General features: G+C 44.5%; 4 protein-coding genes across 4 annotated transcripts; all 4 read left to right on the top strand.

The window, feature by feature from the left end:
- The first annotated feature begins 163 nt into the window (after nt 1-163).
- F5B22DRAFT_563037 (uncharacterized protein) lies at nt 164-1413 on the top strand. Its single transcript, XM_047973069.1, has 2 exons — nt 164-330; nt 404-1413. The coding sequence occupies exons 1-2, from the start codon at nt 268-270 to the stop codon at nt 1325-1327; spliced, it is 987 nt and encodes a 328-aa protein (XP_047825041.1). The 5' UTR covers nt 164-267; the 3' UTR covers nt 1328-1413.
- Nucleotides 1414-6953: 5540 nt separating this feature from the next.
- F5B22DRAFT_640358 (uncharacterized protein) lies at nt 6954-8438 on the top strand (the record flags this gene model as incomplete). Its single annotated transcript, XM_047977836.1, has 4 exons — nt 6954-7065; nt 7125-7510; nt 7650-7742; nt 7803-8438. 4 exons carry the CDS (start codon nt 6954-6956, stop codon nt 8436-8438), a joined length of 1227 nt encoding a protein of 408 aa, XP_047825040.1.
- A 648-nt stretch (nt 8439-9086) lies between these two features.
- F5B22DRAFT_562790 (uncharacterized protein) lies at nt 9087-11360 on the top strand. Its single transcript, XM_047973065.1, has 3 exons — nt 9087-9788; nt 9846-10718; nt 10802-11360. Exons 1-3 carry the CDS (start codon nt 9275-9277, stop codon nt 10987-10989), a joined length of 1575 nt encoding a protein of 524 aa, XP_047825039.1. The 5' UTR covers nt 9087-9274; the 3' UTR covers nt 10990-11360.
- Nucleotides 11361-11789: 429 nt separating this feature from the next.
- On the top strand, nt 11790-14045 carry F5B22DRAFT_652349 (exocyst complex component Sec6; the record flags this gene model as incomplete). The annotated part of the gene is made up of 1 exon (XM_047979595.1): nt 11790-14045. One exon carries the CDS (start codon nt 11790-11792, stop codon nt 14043-14045), a length of 2256 nt encoding a protein of 751 aa, XP_047825038.1.
- Nucleotides 14046-17676: the final 3631 nt, after the last annotated feature.

The following is a 17676-nucleotide window of genomic DNA, read 5'->3' as shown; positions in this document are numbered from 1 at the left end:
GGTAGAGAAAGAGGCTTAGACTAGATAGCATTGCTCCCTTAAGGAAAGGCATTCGACAGCTAAGAAGGGTCTGGGGTAGATTGGACTGTCTATGCGCCCTCTTTGTTTGTCTCAGTTGTGGTTTCTGCTTTTCCACTTTTATTGCTCGCGTGGTGAGTTTGTCTACATTTGTGCCATTTTCTTCTTTTTCCTGCTTCGTTTTTTGCTTGCGTGATAGTCAGTGCTGGATTACTTATATATATATACTTACATAACCATCAGCGAACGATGGCCAAATGTACAAATGCGCCGCCCACCGTCCCTAGCGACTCAGGCGTGGCGGGCATCGGGGTAAGCTAATGCAGGGACCGTTGTTGAGCGTTCAGGGACCATGACGTGCTGACTCAACCACTCGACTCTCCAGGTTCTACTGTCCTTCATCATCACAGCAGCCATTGCGCTCGTCATCAGCGCATCGCTGGTCATCCACGAGGCGCGCGGGCGCTCCTCGAGCCAGAAACCCAGCGTGTTGAGGCGCAAGCTCCTGAATGCGTACTCGGACCAGCAGATCCTGACGGGCATCGGCATCCAGAGCGTCGGCTTGGCCAAGATCCAGTCCATGGTGCCGTATCACTTCTTCATCATCTGGATCCTCTCTCTACTGTCCATGGCCGTGCACAACGCGAGCCTACTCGCTCTCGTCCGCGACTTTCGACGCGACTGGGTCCTCCGCTGGCTGCGCCAGTTCCTGATCTTCGTCAACCTTGTCCTGAGCTCTCTCTACGGCATCTTCATCTTGCGAGCCGTTCAAAGGGGTATCAACGACTCTACGTTCCCCATCGCTTGTGTCTGGGAAGAAACCGACGGCTCCGGCCAGCCGTCGACAGAAAACAGACCGCTTTCCTTCATCGGCACAATCGTGGTTCTCGCGGGGAATGTCGTCGTCTTCGTCCTTGCTACGTGGTACCTCCATTCGCGCACGCAGCGCTTCTACAACGCCATCCGCATCGTGGGGCTACTGCTAATGACAGCTATCTCCATCGGCGCCGTCGTGCGCGTGTCTCTACTGGCCGATGCCTTCGATGGCAAGCATCCCGTTAAGCTCAGCGATGGCGGCGAGAAACAGTGGAGTTTCGGCCAGCTGCTTTCCGTGGGCATGCTGTTGCTGCCCGTTGTGTCGATCATCGAGATCCTCCGTGGTGAAATCAAGTGCGCGCCGCCTGTTGCTGACTTTGGAGATAAAACCAGCTTGCTTGGCGAGACTGAGCTGCAGACGAATCACCGGGATCGGGATTCGTTCCAGCCAAATCCTTTCTTTGGCTCGCAAACTAATTTGTTTAGAAAGTGAATGGCTCCAGTAACTGCTTGGACCCGAGGATTTCATCGTCATCGCGCAATCTACTATCCAGGCGAAAGGCACGAGTACCCCAGGCAGCAGCATTCTGACTCCATCTCTGCACTACCCGCGAAGGCCATCTAGTAGGACGAATTCAGGTACTCTGAACGAAGGCTTCGCAATTCACCAACTGTATCCTCTCACACCTTGTCTGGCGGATTCAGGTACCCATTCAATTGTGTGCAGACGTGGCGGTTTCCCTTCACAACGTCGAATCGTGTATACGTTGAGCACCAATTTCTGTTCGTTTGCACTTCGGTACAAACAACGGGTTGACATCATAGATCCTTACCCAGCTCCCAATCACTCCGCAGGTCACCACGCACATCTTGTATGCTCGTCAGCCCCTGCTTGAGACCGAGCCGTCTTCTATCATTGTACTGGTTTCATTTTAAAATGTTGTGTAATGGGCACCATTTGCTACTGAATCACAGGGGCTAATTACAAGTGAATACATGATTGTAAAGGGTGTTGATTGATAAGTTGGAAGGTTAATGGGTGACCCGAAGGGCTGGTTATTCACATAGGCCGTACGGACCCCAACGCAACCGTCGCAAGTACAAGTATGAAAGATGAGATGACCAAAAGCTTTGGTATACCAAGGCACAAGAGCTGGTAAAGGCTAGCAGCCGCTTACCCAATTTCATGGCCGGTTAGCTACTGGCCCGTAAATTGGGGACATCGGCGCTCTCAGCAATCGGCGATGTTGAGCCGTGATTCGGACGCTTATTGCGGCGTCACCAAATTGTTATTGGTTTTCGGTCTACAATCAACGCACCATGCAACGAGTGCATATGCTAAGCCCTACGATAGCCACATTCATGGATGAGGAGGGGTAGTGGCTTTGTCGACGCCTTGGAGAATACACTAATGAGAAGGGAAGATGTTGTGATACCCCATGAACTAGAAGCAGAGCAATCAAAGCTGAGATTGGGAAATAAATTTCCGACAACGTACTGCTAGGGTTTCCTTCCCGCATCTCAGCTCATGCTCGCATGAGTTGCTGCCTAAGCATATGGCCAATAACAGATACCTAGGGGGAAAAGCATGCTGCCATCATCCATGTTCGTATGCAATGACACGTACTCAAACCGCATTCGAAGTCTGGGGAGTATGATCATCTTACTTTCACATCTTGTATACATTGATAAGGCAGCGAAATCGGCTCCCTTATCAAGCTGGCCAAGATCTCATCGCCGGCTAAGCACCTAATCTACTATACCGCATACACTCGAAAAACTCGAACAACACTAGTAACGCCACTGCAAGGATGCTCTCGCTAGGTTATCCATATTAGGCAAGCAACTTTATTAATGAACGCCACCAAAAGTTATTCCTATTAGATGTTAGTTAGGCTTTATACCCTTTTATAAGTTATAGAAAAGCTAATAAATGGTAGAATTATAAAAATAACGTTATTTTTGCTATTTCTGCTATTTTTTCTATTTTCTCTATTTTTGCTATATTATAGCTAATTTTTTAACAGTATTAAAAAACGCTATTTTTGCTATATTATAGCTAGTTTTTTAATAATGTTAAAAAAATGCTAAAAATGCTATTTTCAATTACTTCTATAATAATTAGTCTTCGATCAGCCCATTTAGCCTTTAATTTAGCCAGTATAACCCTACTAGTCCTTTTACCTAAATAGCTTGGCCCTAAGCGGAAGAGCTTAGTACAGGTTAACTATTACCTATTAAAGCTACTAATATAGTCTTAAAGGCGTTATTTCCAATAAAGGAAAGTTAATATATTATTATTTTTAAAAAACTATTAAATCTTATTAAAAACTAATAAAGTTAATAAGTAAAAATGGTATTATTATAGCCTTTTAGGTAATAATAAGGTTAAAAAAAGCTTTTAAAAACTTATACTTAAAAAAATAATTTATTACTTTAAGCTAAGCAATAAATCATTTATTTTAAGGTAGTAGAAATAACAAAAGTCAATTTTAAATAGAAAAAAATAACACTTTTAACCTTATTAATTAATATTAAAGTTAAAATTATAAAAAGTATTTTATATAATTAAAAAAGTAAAAAAGTTAATTAATATTTATTAATTTAAATAGAAGGCTATTATAATTTTTAATAGCTATTACCTAATTTGCCTAACGGTTTTTACCTTTTTAAATAAATAGTTTTATAACTTTCTTTAGTATTATTAAATTAACTATTAATAGGTAATTTATATTTTAATTTAAATACCTATAAAAATAGTTAAATATATAAATAACTTTTTACAATTTATTAAAAGGGTTTTATAAAATAATTAAACTTAAAAAAGTATAATATTAATAAGTAATCCTATTAAAGGGCTTTCTTTTAATAAATTTCCCTACTATTAAATTATTAACCTAAATAAAACTTTAATACTATTTAAATTTTTAACAAGTTATATATATAATTATAAAAATAATATATTTATTAATAAAAAGTTAAATAAAAGTGGTTAAGGAAAATAATAGGTAACGTTAATATTAATAATTATTATAAACGGGAAATATATTAAAGAGTTAAAACTAATTATTATTTTTTATAATAAAGGTTTTAAGATAAATAAAAAAAAGCTACTATATTATAAAGGTATTAATATATTATTTAATAAAAAGGTATATAATAATAATAATTTATTTAAAAATTAAATTAATAATAATTTAATTGCTTATATTAAAGGAAAGTTTAATTTATTAATTATTAATATAATTGCCTTTTATAAAATGGATAAGGTTAAAGTAGCCCTTTATAGGGCTAATATTACTGTTATAATAATTTTACTAGGTTTTATAGCTTACCTATAGCCTTTAAATATTAGTTTTAACAATTCTTTTAAAATTTAACTTTAAAAGGAAATAGATTTATATATAAATAAATTAAAAAAAAGGGGAAGTTATTTAAAAAATGGACAATTAATAAAAAATAAATAATAATTATTTATATTATTATAAATATATAAAAATAAACCTTTACCTTATTTAATTATAAAATAATAGTAGGACTTTTTATAAATATTAATATCTTAATTTATTTAAATAGCTATAATAATTTTAAAATTAATATTAAAGGTATTAATTTTAATTAATTAACTTTTAATAATTATTATTAATACTTAGATTAAAAGGTTAAAATAAAGCTTAAAAAAATTAATAAAGCAATTAGTAGTTTAAATTATAAGTATATAAATGTTAAAAAAGAAAAGATAGCCTAGCTAAAAAATAGCTATAGGTAACTTAAAGTAGTAGAATTAAAGGAAAAATGCTATTTTTAAAGCTTACCTAATAGTAAAATAAAGGTAAAGCTAATTAAACAATTAAAAGATATAGATTATATATAAAATATATTAAAATAATATCTTTAAAAATAAACTTTACTTTTACTTTATTATATAAATATAAAAAAAATTAAAGTTAATTTTATAAAAATAAATATAAAAGTGCTATTTTTAATAGCTATATAATATAAAATAACAATAAAAGCTACTTAATATTTATATAATACCTATTTTATAATAAATATATTAAAAAATATATTAGATTATATTTTTTTATATAATAGCTATTTATACTTTAATATTATAATATAAAGGTTATTAATATTAAACTTTTAAAAAGATTAGCTACTATATAGATTTTTACCCTTTAGATTTTTTTTAACTTATTTAAATATATATATTATACTTTATATAAGGATTATTATTAAAATAAAGGTATTATTATTCCTACTTTAATTATTTAATTTAAATATAAAAAATATATATTAATTAGCCTGCTTTATTTTAAAATATTAAAAATAACCCTTTCTATAACTATTATAAACCTTTACCTCCTATTCTTTTATTTCTTTATTAACCTTAGCTTTAATCTTTTACCTTAATTATATATTTAAACTCCCTATAAAATCTACTATTGAAGCAACTTTAAAACTATTTGTACTACTATTAATTATAACATTTAAGGGGTTTTATAGCCTATAAAAAGACTAGTAAAGCAAGCCTTAAGCTATAAAGTATAACTTACCTATGCAGAATTAAAGATCGGTTGAAGTAAACATTATTAACGTAGTTCTAGGCCTTAATTATATAATCTACTACTAATTAAAGTTATACCTTATATTAGTAATACCTTTATAATTACTATAGCAATCCATTATTACATATTAAAAATAGCTATTATAATATTAATTATAGTATAACCGGTAAGGGCTACAATAAAGCCAGTGGAGTTTAAAAATATAAGTTTTATTAAATATAAAAATTAACCCTAAAGGGTTAAAGGATAAATTAACTAAAATTACCTAATTAACCCTAATAATAAAGTAAGATTAAAAGTAACTTATAAGTTATTTTTATTAATACTTTAAAAGCAGGCATTTTTAATAGTAAATTTAAAGCATTTAAATAGTAATAAGGGCGGATAAAAGTGGGTAATATAGGTATTATAGTAATAGGAGTAAAGTTAATGTAAAAAAAACCAGGTTAAATCGAAGTTCTATTTATACTAAGTTAAAAAAAGCAATTATTGCACCTAAAAGGGGGTCAAAATAACTTTAGTTCGGTTAAATTCAGATAGGCCCAATATAGCAGTTGCTCCACTTACATACATAGTGGCGCTACTAGTATTATTCGAGTTTTTTAAGTGTATGCGGTACATTGATTAATAATTACGGATTTATGACCACACTTAGTGCACAGCATGACTGATATCGTATTATTAAACGGATGCTTGTTTGGTGCGACTGCGCCGTCCATCATACCATTCAAGTAGCCTTCTTACATAACCTTCAAGGGCCCTACAGGCTATTAGTAAAGTCAGTGAGTGGGTCTATTACGATCCATCCGCATCCGCATCCGCATCACGGGGACAAGACGCCGTCTCGTTCAGACCACTGCCTCTATCAATGAAGACGAACTCCCTATACCAGTAGGGTAACGATAACGCAATACGACTGCGGGGGGTAGAGCTATTTCTACCCTAGATGGAAGATCCTTTACCGCAGCGTTTCATTCCGTCGGAAGCTAATCAATCAGATTGCAACGACGATAAGGTACGCTACCACAACCCCTTGCAACCACGTTTACATGTACTCAATAAGATACTACCTAGGGAGCCATATCTTAACGTCGTACGCGACATGCTAGTCTACGGTTAATTATAGGCCGAGACACCTCATCATGATGCTGTTTGTAGGAATTGGTAGGTTTGGCGTGCCTTTAGCTCAGGCACCATGCCGAATTAGATGCCGCCATATTGTGTTATGATCACGCAATATTGGCCAAACGGTGATATTCCCCGGGGATCCTCTCGTACAAGCCAACGAGACGGGAAATGCATTCCCGAGTCCTACACAAGATCTGTGTAATCCCAACGTGGCCGATGGACCCGGATCAGATAAAACAATGGATGGAGTGCGGGGGTGCAGAACTGATGGCAATTCATATAATATGACACAGACAGGTCCTTTCCATTCGACCTGGGGATACACGTGCTCACTCTTCCTTCTTTACTGCGTTATCTTTTACTAGTCGTCAGCCACATCATCAGAGCTACTTTGGACAAGAGTTATAGTTCCCCTATTCTAGAATGGCTCCCATTGCTCTCGGCGCCGACTCTCCGGCCGATTCAATACAGGCTCTGAAGAGCCGGGTGAAGACCGCCGACCCGGCCATTTTCCCGGACGGCCTCAAGACGTCGGGTATGACATAAACTGAAATATAACCGGCATCTCTTCTATGCGTACTGACGGTCAACTAGGTCAACACCCGCCCTTATATGACCAGATATACCCTTACAGCGCCTTCCCAAAGCACATTGAGGGTTCAACAGTATGGCGGCCGGAAGACTACGCCAACAATCCGGAGCGCTGGGTCCATGAGTTCTCGGCATCCGAGATCGAAGAGATCTCTCAAGCCGCTGACAACTTCATCACCTCCGGTCTCCCTATCACAGGCATCACCAAGGAGAATTTCCCTTTACCAAGCCTAGATGCTCACTTAGCTTCCATGCGCCAGGAACTTATTAATGGCAAAGGGTTTATGCTATTTAAGAAGGGCATTCCTGTCAATGAATGGGGAAACCATAAGTCTGCTGTCGCATATTTTGGATTGGGTGTGCATATCGGCTATCCTGTCTCACAGAATGTAAGTCTGGTATTTATTTACTCATTGCCTACTGGCGTCATCGTAAATGCTTATGCTATGAACCTTCGAAATGTTCTCGCTTTCAATTTACATCAGTGCTTATCGAGGTATCCATGAACTGACGGATTATTGTGTGCAGAGAAATGGTCATATCCTTGGACATGTCCAAAGCCTTGACGTAGACAGCTCTAAGACTGACTCAGTGCGTATCTACAAGACCACAGCTAGACAGGTAAGTTCACAAAGTCTCATACCTCAACCCAAGGCAGCAGTATCTAACGTTCTCCTTCAGGCATTCCATGCCGATGAATGCGACATAGTCGGCCTCCTGTGCCTAGCCCGCGCCCAATCCGGCGGCGAATCAGACGTAGCATCCATCCACCACGTCTGGAACATCCTGCAAGCCGAGCGTCCGGACGTCGCCGAGCTCCTCACCCAACCAATCTGGTACTTCGACCGGAAAGGCGAAGTGTCCGCCGGCGAGGAGCCATACATCCGGGGCGCCGTATTCTACCTCGAGACCCCCGACGGCGCCAACCCGCAGCGCGTCTACTGCAAATGGGACCCGTATTACGTGCGCAGTCTCACGCGGTTCTCGGACGCGGGGATCATCCCGCCTCTGTCCCCCGCGCAGGAGGAAGCCGCTGATATCCTCGAGGCCACGTGCGAGCGCGTCAAGCTGCATATGATCCTCGAGGTGGGCGATATCCAGTTCGTCGCGAACTCGCATACCCTCCACGCGCGCACCGCGTATACGGATTACGCGCCTATCACGGGGAAGCCGAGACGGCATCTCATGCGCCTTTGGCTCTCGGTGCCGCAGGGCGAAGGGGGCTGGAGGTTGCCGTATTGGGATGCTGATGAGAAGAAGCGCGGGGGCATACAGGTTGATGATACGGCTCCTGTTGCGAGACTTGAGGGGGATTAGATTAGGGGTGTCTGTTTGTGTTGTGTGCGTTTTGCGTAGCTTGGCTGGATGAATGAGGCTTGATATTAGCGAGATCTGGAGTTTGGGCGCAGTTATCACGGTATATTACATTTGGATACTTATTCAATTAGAAGTCGATCTTTCCCCCTGTCGTTTGAGTTGTTTATGCCGACACCATCGTGTAGGACTGTACGTATGCCTTTTGAAACAAAGCGAACGCGGGCTGTGCTTATCTCACCTCATTATCTTCCGAGCGTTCCTTACATTTCCTAAAGGCAGGCTTTTCGAATGCCGTTTCCAATTGCTAGACATGTATGGTCTACTACCGTCATAGGGAAGCCATTGTCAATAAGATCTTCGTCTAAACAAGCAACCCGTCGACATGTACCACTCACTAATGCTACATCAATCAGTACAGCGGCCTCAAGCCTTTCTCAACGACAACTGTCACCATCGTAGACCAGTGGTAATGTAAGAGTGAGAATGGAGGGGTAGCAGCATAGGTATCGCACCCTGCAGGCTTGCCATGTACGCTTTCACCCGCTGTCATTGGCGAAAGCTCTGTCTTCTTGCTACAATGGGGGCCGAATGCAGAAGCCCGAGGGGGGAAGAGAACCAAATGTCGGCAACAGGCAGGCTCTGGAGCCAGCACATCCCGTCCGTCACGCTTTGTGACAAGTCATCAACACCCTCTCTGACAATCAATGGTCTGAGAATATGTACTTTTACTTATAACCCCGTGAACTCATGTCAGCTATGTAGGACTCTGTTAAGAGAGCCCCAACATTGGGTCTGACTTCGCTATTGTGAAAATTGCTTTGAAAGAGTACGGTTTGATGCGAACAAGTACAGAAAAAATGCCAAGCCCAAAGCCCAAACCCTCGCCGAATGGGGGCAGTGGTTCTGATGTTAAGTATTTCAAATTATGGCGACGGTTCTACGAGCCTCTCGTTATGCTGAAGATTCTAGGTTCTACAAGGGGCGAACACAGTCCCAAGACGCAACAGCAGAGCCCAGTCCATCGGTTCCTCGATAACCTGGCCTACCTAGTGGACCATGATAAAGGGGGCCCGACGACGTCGGCTATTGGGCTCGAAGACGCGCCCCAGCGATTCAACTTCTGGATCGCGTCCAACGAACCCAAGCAGAGCCTTAAGAGCGCCGCCTTTTTGACGTCTTTCCTACGAGATGTACGAGCTGTTGCTGATGAGCCAATTGGAAAAAGGGCATCGCTTCAGGAAAAGGTCACACATCGCTGCATTGACTTCGCGAAACAGAGGGTGAAAAAGGAGGCCAAGATGCTTGCGAAAGATGTCTCGAAATGCACGCGATACCTTACCAGCCCGGAATGTTAGTATGCTTAGCTAAGAGTTTCCGTATAGCATGGACATTAACATATATCACTAGGCATTGAACTTTCCCAGTGGCTCAAGCGTTTCCAAGAGACGGAACCCCCGGAGTCATGCTATCTTGCGTACCGAGAGAGGGATAGTCTTATGATGAGACAACTCAGTCGTTTACTGCAGGCATCCAGCGACATATCCGCAACCGACTCGCAAACTGTCGCGATGAAAGACGTCGTACATCGCCTGGGACGCCTAGCTCACCATGTTCGCGCACCGCACCAGATAATCGAAGACGTATCGAACCACACCGGATTGCGCAACGTCTTAGACGAGTTCCAAGTCCACTCGATCGCAGCCCAAGCAGTGATCGACCGTCCCCAGGCCGAGTCAAGCATAGACATAGACAGCATAATGCGACGCATGCTTCCCAGCAACGGCTTCGACGCGCGCCACAAAGAAGCCGCACACACCATGAACCGGCTCCACCACATCGTGACGCGCTTCAAGGAAGCATACAACAACAAGAACTTCAGCCCCTCGATCCACGCCGAGATCCAGATCCTGGAGCACTTCTGGGGCAAGCGGCAGTTCTTCGAGGACGACAGGTACATAGGCTGCAGCAAGCCCGCGTGCTACTGCTGCCACCTGTACATGCAGCATCATCCGGCGCGCTGCGCCGTGCCGCAGACGAGCTGCAACGTGTACTTGAACTGGGGCCTGAGAAAACTGCCCAAGGGCTCGCATGACGCCGAGTATACCCGTCAGCGGGACATTCTCAACGAGATGACGAAGTCCATTCGGAAAGACGCGCTCGACCAGATACTCCGGAAGACGACCGCGTCGCCGTGGCATCCTGATTCGCAGACGGGGTTTACGTTGCGCGCGCCGTCTGAGGCGGGTGGACAGGCGGAGGCGATGAGGATGGTGGATCTCGGTACGTTGAACTCCCATGTTTGATTTGTCTTTACTTACACGTAGCTGCTTGGCTGGATGAAGAGAAGCTGACGCACCCTGTAGATTTGGCGACGGACTCGGATGATAGCCAGCCGGAAAGTATCGGCTGCTATGCTTCTGGCTCGAGGCATTCGTCCGTGGCTAGTATGAGCGACGATAGCAAGCGGAGTGGGAGGCGTAAGCTCTCGTGGCCGGTCATTGAAGACTCGGATAGCGACTCGGATTCATCTAGTGGTGGTGCGGTTTTGTAGGTTAGGGGAGGAGGAATGTTTCTCGGACATCTATGCGGAATTTTCATTTCTCATAGATATGTGTGTACAAGGCTCTGCCTACATCGTCCCTGGCGGACGCGATGTTGACGAGTTGTCCGATTGTATGTGATGTGATCATCATAGAGTATTGGTCACTGCTATAGTCTATATGGCGTCGATACTGCTGGCTGCAGTTCCTAGCTGGGGCTGATTTATATAGCCCTTTCTTGACATTGAACAGCAATTGATGTCACCTCAAGAATAGTTCTCTTTTGCTTCTTCTTGGGGAGATTTGTCTCAATACTTAGGACTTGGAAGTTTATACCTATGGTTTAGTGGTTGCTTAGATGGCCAATCTTTGCTACCCACCTGTCTGTAGGCTTGAATTCAATTAGCTGCGACTGTTCCGGCACAGATCAAGAAATTCAGTTCCTGATCAGCTGTATCACTTCTTTATATCGGTTCCGACAATGCGTGTTTCGCATCATATGAATGAGTGCTCAAGGGTAGAGTGAGTTAATACATTTGGTGTATTATGGTATGAGGAGGACGCTGAGCCACTCTCGCAGTTGAAGTACATATGCTGGCCCCACTGTTTCAGATGGTACCTGATCCCAATCGCAACATCCTCCAGCTACCACCAAGCGACCTTGTCTCAGACTCTTCGTCCCACGAGAAACATACGAGTAAACAACGGCTAGTACGATTCGACGGCGTTAATTCCAGATCAATAGACCGTGCGCGTGATGGTATAAGCTCTTGCATCGATACGGCTGCACCAGCGCCTCCCACACTTCAATATGGACGCCCCGCCAGTCAAGCTGGCGGAGCTTCTCCGGCATCCCGAAGATCTCGACAAGATTGGAGCCCTGAAGCTGGAGTTCACGCGCAAGAAGGCAGCGGTGGACTCGCAGCTTCGGGGTGGACTGCGCGACCAGTTGGAGACAACCCAGGCCGGCATGAATGGCCTGACCGATGGCCAGAAGACGGTACAAGCCATCCGAGACGAGATGATGAAGATCGATACCCTATGCTCCGAGTCCCAGAACATGATCAAGGATTTCGCCAGCATCAACGTCGTCTCACAAGCCCACCGAAACTTTGGCGCCGTCGAAACCATGGTCGACAACCTCCAAACCTTCAACGACCGTCTAAATAGAATTGAGATCATGTTGAGGGAGGATGCGCAGGACACCAAGAACATGCCAAATCTACTGCGAGTGCATTACGAGCTTACCCAGTTGCGAAACATACGAGACGATGCCATGGAACAGATACAGCGCGCCGAAGACCCGAGTTTACAATCTACATTGGAAGACTACTTTTCGAGACTAGATGATGCTATTGAATGGTTCGACCACCACTTCGATCTGATAGCGCTCGATATGATCAACTTAGTTTGTGATGGCGACGATGGTATCGTCACTCGCCTTGCTATTATTGTCGAAGCCGAGGAAAAAAGTGATCTGAGAGTAGAGGCCCTGCAAGAAGCTCTGAAGGATCATAAGGAGATGGCTACGCGATTTCAGAGCATAACCGACGGCGCCAAGAAGGTCAGAGGATACAAGGATAGGTTCCTCAAAGCCATCAGCATAGCTTGTGAGGAGAAGTTGGCTGAGGCGAGACAAAAATTTCTAGATGACCCGACAAAACTTGCAGACTCGATGAAGTGGTACTTCAACTACCTCAATGCGGTAAAGCAGGGAATGGTGCATTTGATGCCCAAGAAATGGAGGATACTCAAGTTATTCGGCGACATCTATCATCAACTAATGCACGACCTCTTAACCGCCTTGATAGAGGATCCAGAAGCAAGCTCAGCTCATACGCTAGAGATCATCAATTGGCCTGAAAAATATTACAAAAAGATGAGGAAATTAGGGTTCGTAGAAAGCGATCTGAGGCCACACGTGATCGACAACCGAGAACAAGAACTCGTCAAAGACTTCCGACAACTCATCATCAAATTCCTCGACGAATGGATCGATCGCATTTTCGCCCAGGAGAAGCGCGACTTTGCCGATCGGAACGTTGAAGGTTCGAATCTGGATACGGATGAATATGGTTACTTCCGCACCAGGAATCTAGTTGATATGTGGCGCATGCTTCGGGAACAGATCGATGTGGCCGGGAACTCACAGAGGACAGATGTCGCTGAGGGTGTCATAGACTCGATGTTCCTTCGACTCCGCCAACGACAGCAATCCTTCCAAAAGATGCTCGAAGAAGAGGCGACTAAATATGAAAGCGATAAGGAATCCGAATTGGACGGTTTCCAAGCACTACAGGACTGGCTTGTGGCTACTGCCAACGACCAAATGGCCTGCATAGACGACAACGAGGAAGAAGGCCGGTTTGCATATCTCTCTAGCTTCAAGCAGAAATTCGAGCCATTCGTCACGCCACAGTACATGGAGCACGCCGAGAATGAAATGAACCTTTTACGAGACGGCTACGTCGACTTCAGCACATGGTGCATCAACAAATTCGCCAAACTAGTCATATCGGTGGATTTCAGGACAGTCATCACGACCTTCTTCACGCCGCGCTGGTACGAGACCATGGCCATGAAGCAGATGATCGTGACCTTCGAAGAGTACGTCAGCGACTACCAGCAGGTGCTGCACCACTCGCTGGTGGACATCTTCGTCGAGATCTTCGCGGACGAGCTGCTGGTGCGGTATCTCATGTGCGTGCGCAACAAAGGCGCCAAGTTCAAGCGCACCGACCCGTTCCAGGACAAGATCTTCAACGACATCTCCACGGCCTTCGAGTTCTTCCGCGCCCTCCCCAACCCGGACGTCGGCAACACCATTACCCAGACCTGGCGCGTCACGGAGTACTTCTTGCAGTTGCTGACTTCCGAGAAGGAGGCGCTGCCGGATGTGTTTCAGGATTTCAAGTCTAGATACTGGGACCTGCAGATCACGTGGGTCGAGGCCGTGCTGAGGTCGCGCGATGACTTTGAGCGCAGCATGCTTAACGCGGTTAAGGCGAGGGCGGCGCAGATGGATGTCGTCAGGGGGCCGGAGACGATCATGGGGAAAGTCAAATAATTCTTAGTACGGTTGCATGTATATGATAGTTAGCCGCATAGCAAGTCAAGCTTTGTTAATGATGCCTTTGCATAATTACGTTCTCTACAGTACGGTGCCTGGATACCTAAGCTCTTTGGCATCTGTATGCCTGAATAACCTATGTACAAAGGGCCTTGTCAGCCTGGGCTGTTCATCTACTTTTACTGAGCTCCATTGATTTTTAGGCGCGAAAGGGTCTTCATTTTTTCCCCAATAAGACTATCGGAGGTGACGGTAGTTTCAAGAGCTGTGTATGCTGTCTCACTAAATCGTATTCGGACCGAGTAAGGTAAGCTTCGTTGAATGCACAGCTAACTGCAATAACTGACCCCGAGAATGGCCTCGTGAGTTTCGAAATTGCTCTGGTAGATTCCATATTCACTAATTATTTTTTTCGTGTTGGGTGTGCATATGTGCATTGGGCAACCGACTCCTACTCTTCGTACTCGTACATTCCTCTACCTAGCAATCAGCGGTATTATTAGTGTAAGCCTAAGGCAGATGCTCATATCAAGAAATCAGAATTGCGTGTTGGCCCTGGTACACAACATGAGCAACCAGCCCATTGCATCGTCGTCATCTGGAAACGTGAGGAGCCGACCAAACATCGTCGAGGAGCAGGGGGGGTTCGTGTTGCCTATATGTAGCAGCCCTGAAGAGCATATATGTAACACTTTGCCTGATAGGGCGCGCGGCATATCCATTCAGAGCTTCTCTGTCATCTCACATGATGAAGCTTCTGGTGAGAGGGCTGTCGTGCGAGCGACGTTATAAAGCCAAGACAACTAGATCCGCTTCGTCAATGTCCCACCGGTGCCGTTTTATGCGGACAGCTGATCGAAACCCTGCACTTTGAGCAGCCGTAACTCAGGTGTTCCTTGCTCTGTAGCCAAGCACTTTCGCTTGAAGTAGAATAGGCAGATAAGAATTCCCACTTCGACATTCGAGTATGCGATGATATATAGTAGTTCGTTAGAGATAGACAAAAACTGCCATTCTCAATGACAACACTCTGTCGACGCCGTTAAGGCTTTTCGTCGGGACGGCATGTATAGACGAAGGGATACAGATGTGATGATAGGTGTACGGCAGGAATCTACACTTTAAATAAAGAGTTGCAGACAAGGCTGGCTTGAGGGTACGAGAGCACACCACGTGAGCAGCACAAAGATGCACTTCTTCTTGCAACATGGCTAAAGCACAACAGCAGAATACGACCGAGGATGTCTCCGAGACGTAGCGGGCATGCTGCGGAAGAAACGGTCTCCTGCGCTAGTCTCTCGGGTATCTGTAGGGCTGTGGGTGTGTCACACTAGCCTTCGTAACCTGTAAGCCTTGTTGTACACTGATTTGGTGATAGGGCGGGTTCTAAATAGCATCAAGAAGCATGGGATTTCGTATTCCAATGCATCCGCTGAGTATAGCTCCCGGCTTCTTGGGATGGATTTGATATGTTGTTGATGTTTTGACGACGCAAGACGCAAATGCCTTCGGCCAGACCCGACAATGAGGAGCAAGACTTGGCAGCGAAGCTTGGCTCGTCGCGGTTTTCATCTATCAGGTATGCATATTTGTTGATCGTATACACGGCACGCGTGAACCACATCCATCTAGAACGGGGAGGTGGGTGCAATGGCCCTGCATATGAATGTGAGCCAAGCGGTTTTTATATAACAAAGCCACATGGCAAAGAGCCTTGGCTCGTTCGAGCAATATCCAGGACCGCTTGGCATCACGAGACATGGCGTCGCAAAAGAGCAAAAGGGCCTTGCATCGCGCGAGGTGGAAGAGATGAGGCATTGGCAGATACCACCTACACCTCCTGTATCGCCGGTAAGCAGTCGAGAGAAGGGAGAAGGGCGAGGTGAGCAGGTTTCCGTCGTCGCCGTCGCTCGACCGGAAGCGAGCTTAATACGGTTAGCAAGCTGAGGCTGACGAATGAGACTAACGGCAGCGTTTACGTACAGCCCTCCAACGACAGCGCATTGATTCTTCAAGGTCCAGGTTTTCTCGTCCAAGTGCCCAGCCAGCTTGCCTAGCTCGCCTAGCTCATGGTATAATCGAAACGACCCCACAGCTGGCACGCCCGTTGGTTCGTCGATGTCGAAATGAAGCCGTCGAAGAATTCCCCCTCGGCTCAGGTGTACCGATATCGAGTTTGCTGGGATGGGGGGTTGGTTAGGTATGTACTTAGGCAGGTACTTCTCCCTCCCCCAACCCAAGCCCATCCAACCCCGCGAGGCCATCACAGAGCCATCACAGACGCCATCACAAGAGCAAGTCGTAGAGCAGAATAAACTGGAGCAAAGTTTTCCACCAAGGCCACTACTCCTCTTCCGATAACCCGATTTAATTCTGCTAACACGGGATACACTAGGCCGTAGATTATCTAGGGGACGATTTATTTGGGCAAGTGATGCGCGCTAGGGCTCCCCGTGTTGCTGCCCGTTCATGCACTAAGACAGACACACCCAAAGGGCCAAGATGTTAGTTAGGTCAGTGTCTGGTCAGTGGAAGTCTACTGACCCTTTACAGCTATCATAGGTACTCTGTAGGTACAGATATATATATATGTGTAGGTAGATAGGTACTTACACATGACAATGCCGAATGCCTCAAAAGACAACTCCTCGCCCAAGTACATACCTTGCTTACAAAGGCAGGTGTCTGGCAGGTACTCAGCTACGGCTACACGGCCGACCCTCCAATAACTACATACATGTACTATGTAGGTAGGTAGGTGTAAGTACCGACGTAATGTAACTACCTATGCCTGTCGGCATGCATGTGCCTAACATTATTAACTACCTACTATGTATGAACATGGGAAGGCCTTCATGGAAACTTCCACTTGATCAGGAGGGAGGCTAGATCTTTGCCTGTTCCATGCTAAATCGTCGCTGTTATGTCTTGGGTGTCCTTGGGTGCCCTTGGGTGTCCTTGGTACGTTATTTCCAAGAATTAAGGTACCCTTCAGGTATCCGTAGATTTCAAGATTCGCCCGCTCTTTTTAGTCTGTTTCTTTGCCTAGATGCTTAGACTCCTTCTACTCGGGTTACTCTATTCTACCTCTCACTTGCATTTTTCATGTATACCCAAAGCTTACTCCAATTTTCCAATCTTTCTTGCATTTCATCATCCTCGTTTTTTTCTCTAATTGTCCGCCTTTTTTGCCGTGATCGCCAACCATCTCTACCACGGCTCGCGCAATCTGCCAGTCCGCAGTCCGCCTCCAAATACCCACGTCAACGTCAACGTCAACGTCAACGTCAACGCGTACCTTATCTACTTACTCACCTACTTACTCACTTACTTACTGTACTGTACTGTACCTACATGCTTTCATGTAGGTAGTTCATTTGCTCGCTCGCTCGCTCGGCTGATGGAGAGAGAGAGGGAGGCACCAGAAGACAAGACAGACAGACAGACAGCCAGACGCCTAGGAACTTCTGTTGTATAATTGAGAATTATCTATCAATTCACACTTAGGCACCTATCTTATCCTATCTACCTGGGCCCTAAGGTAAGGTGCCCGTCAATTAATTAATTTGCGGTTACTGTACCTCCATAATACGTGCATGGTGTACCATTCCATCGCCGACACTGTCAC

The sequence above is a fragment of the Xylaria bambusicola genome (genome assembly GCF_022495145.1).
Source record: "Xylaria bambusicola strain CBS 139988 unplaced genomic scaffold F5B22scaffold_88, whole genome shotgun sequence".
Taxonomy (NCBI): Eukaryota; Fungi; Ascomycota; class Sordariomycetes; order Xylariales; family Xylariaceae; genus Xylaria; species Xylaria bambusicola.
This window is presented reverse-complemented; position numbering and strand designations above follow the sequence as displayed.

Bases quoted from the DNA above. Each gene is read 5' to 3' on its own strand.
- F5B22DRAFT_563037 (XM_047973069.1), top strand. From the start codon at position 268: ATGGCCAAATGTACAAATGCGCCGCCCACCGTCCCTAGCGACTCAGGC. The intron at 331-403 runs GTAAGCTAATGC...TCGACTCTCCAG, and splicing joins CAGGCGTGGCGGGCATCGGG to GTTCTACTGTCCTTCATCAT.
- F5B22DRAFT_562790 (XM_047973065.1), top strand. From the start codon at position 9,275: ATGCGAACAAGTACAGAAAAAATGCCAAGCCCAAAGCCCAAACCCTCG. The intron at 9,789-9,845 runs GTTAGTATGCTT...ATATATCACTAG, and splicing joins ATACCTTACCAGCCCGGAAT to GCATTGAACTTTCCCAGTGG. The intron at 10,719-10,801 runs GTACGTTGAACT...CGCACCCTGTAG, and splicing joins GATGAGGATGGTGGATCTCG to ATTTGGCGACGGACTCGGAT.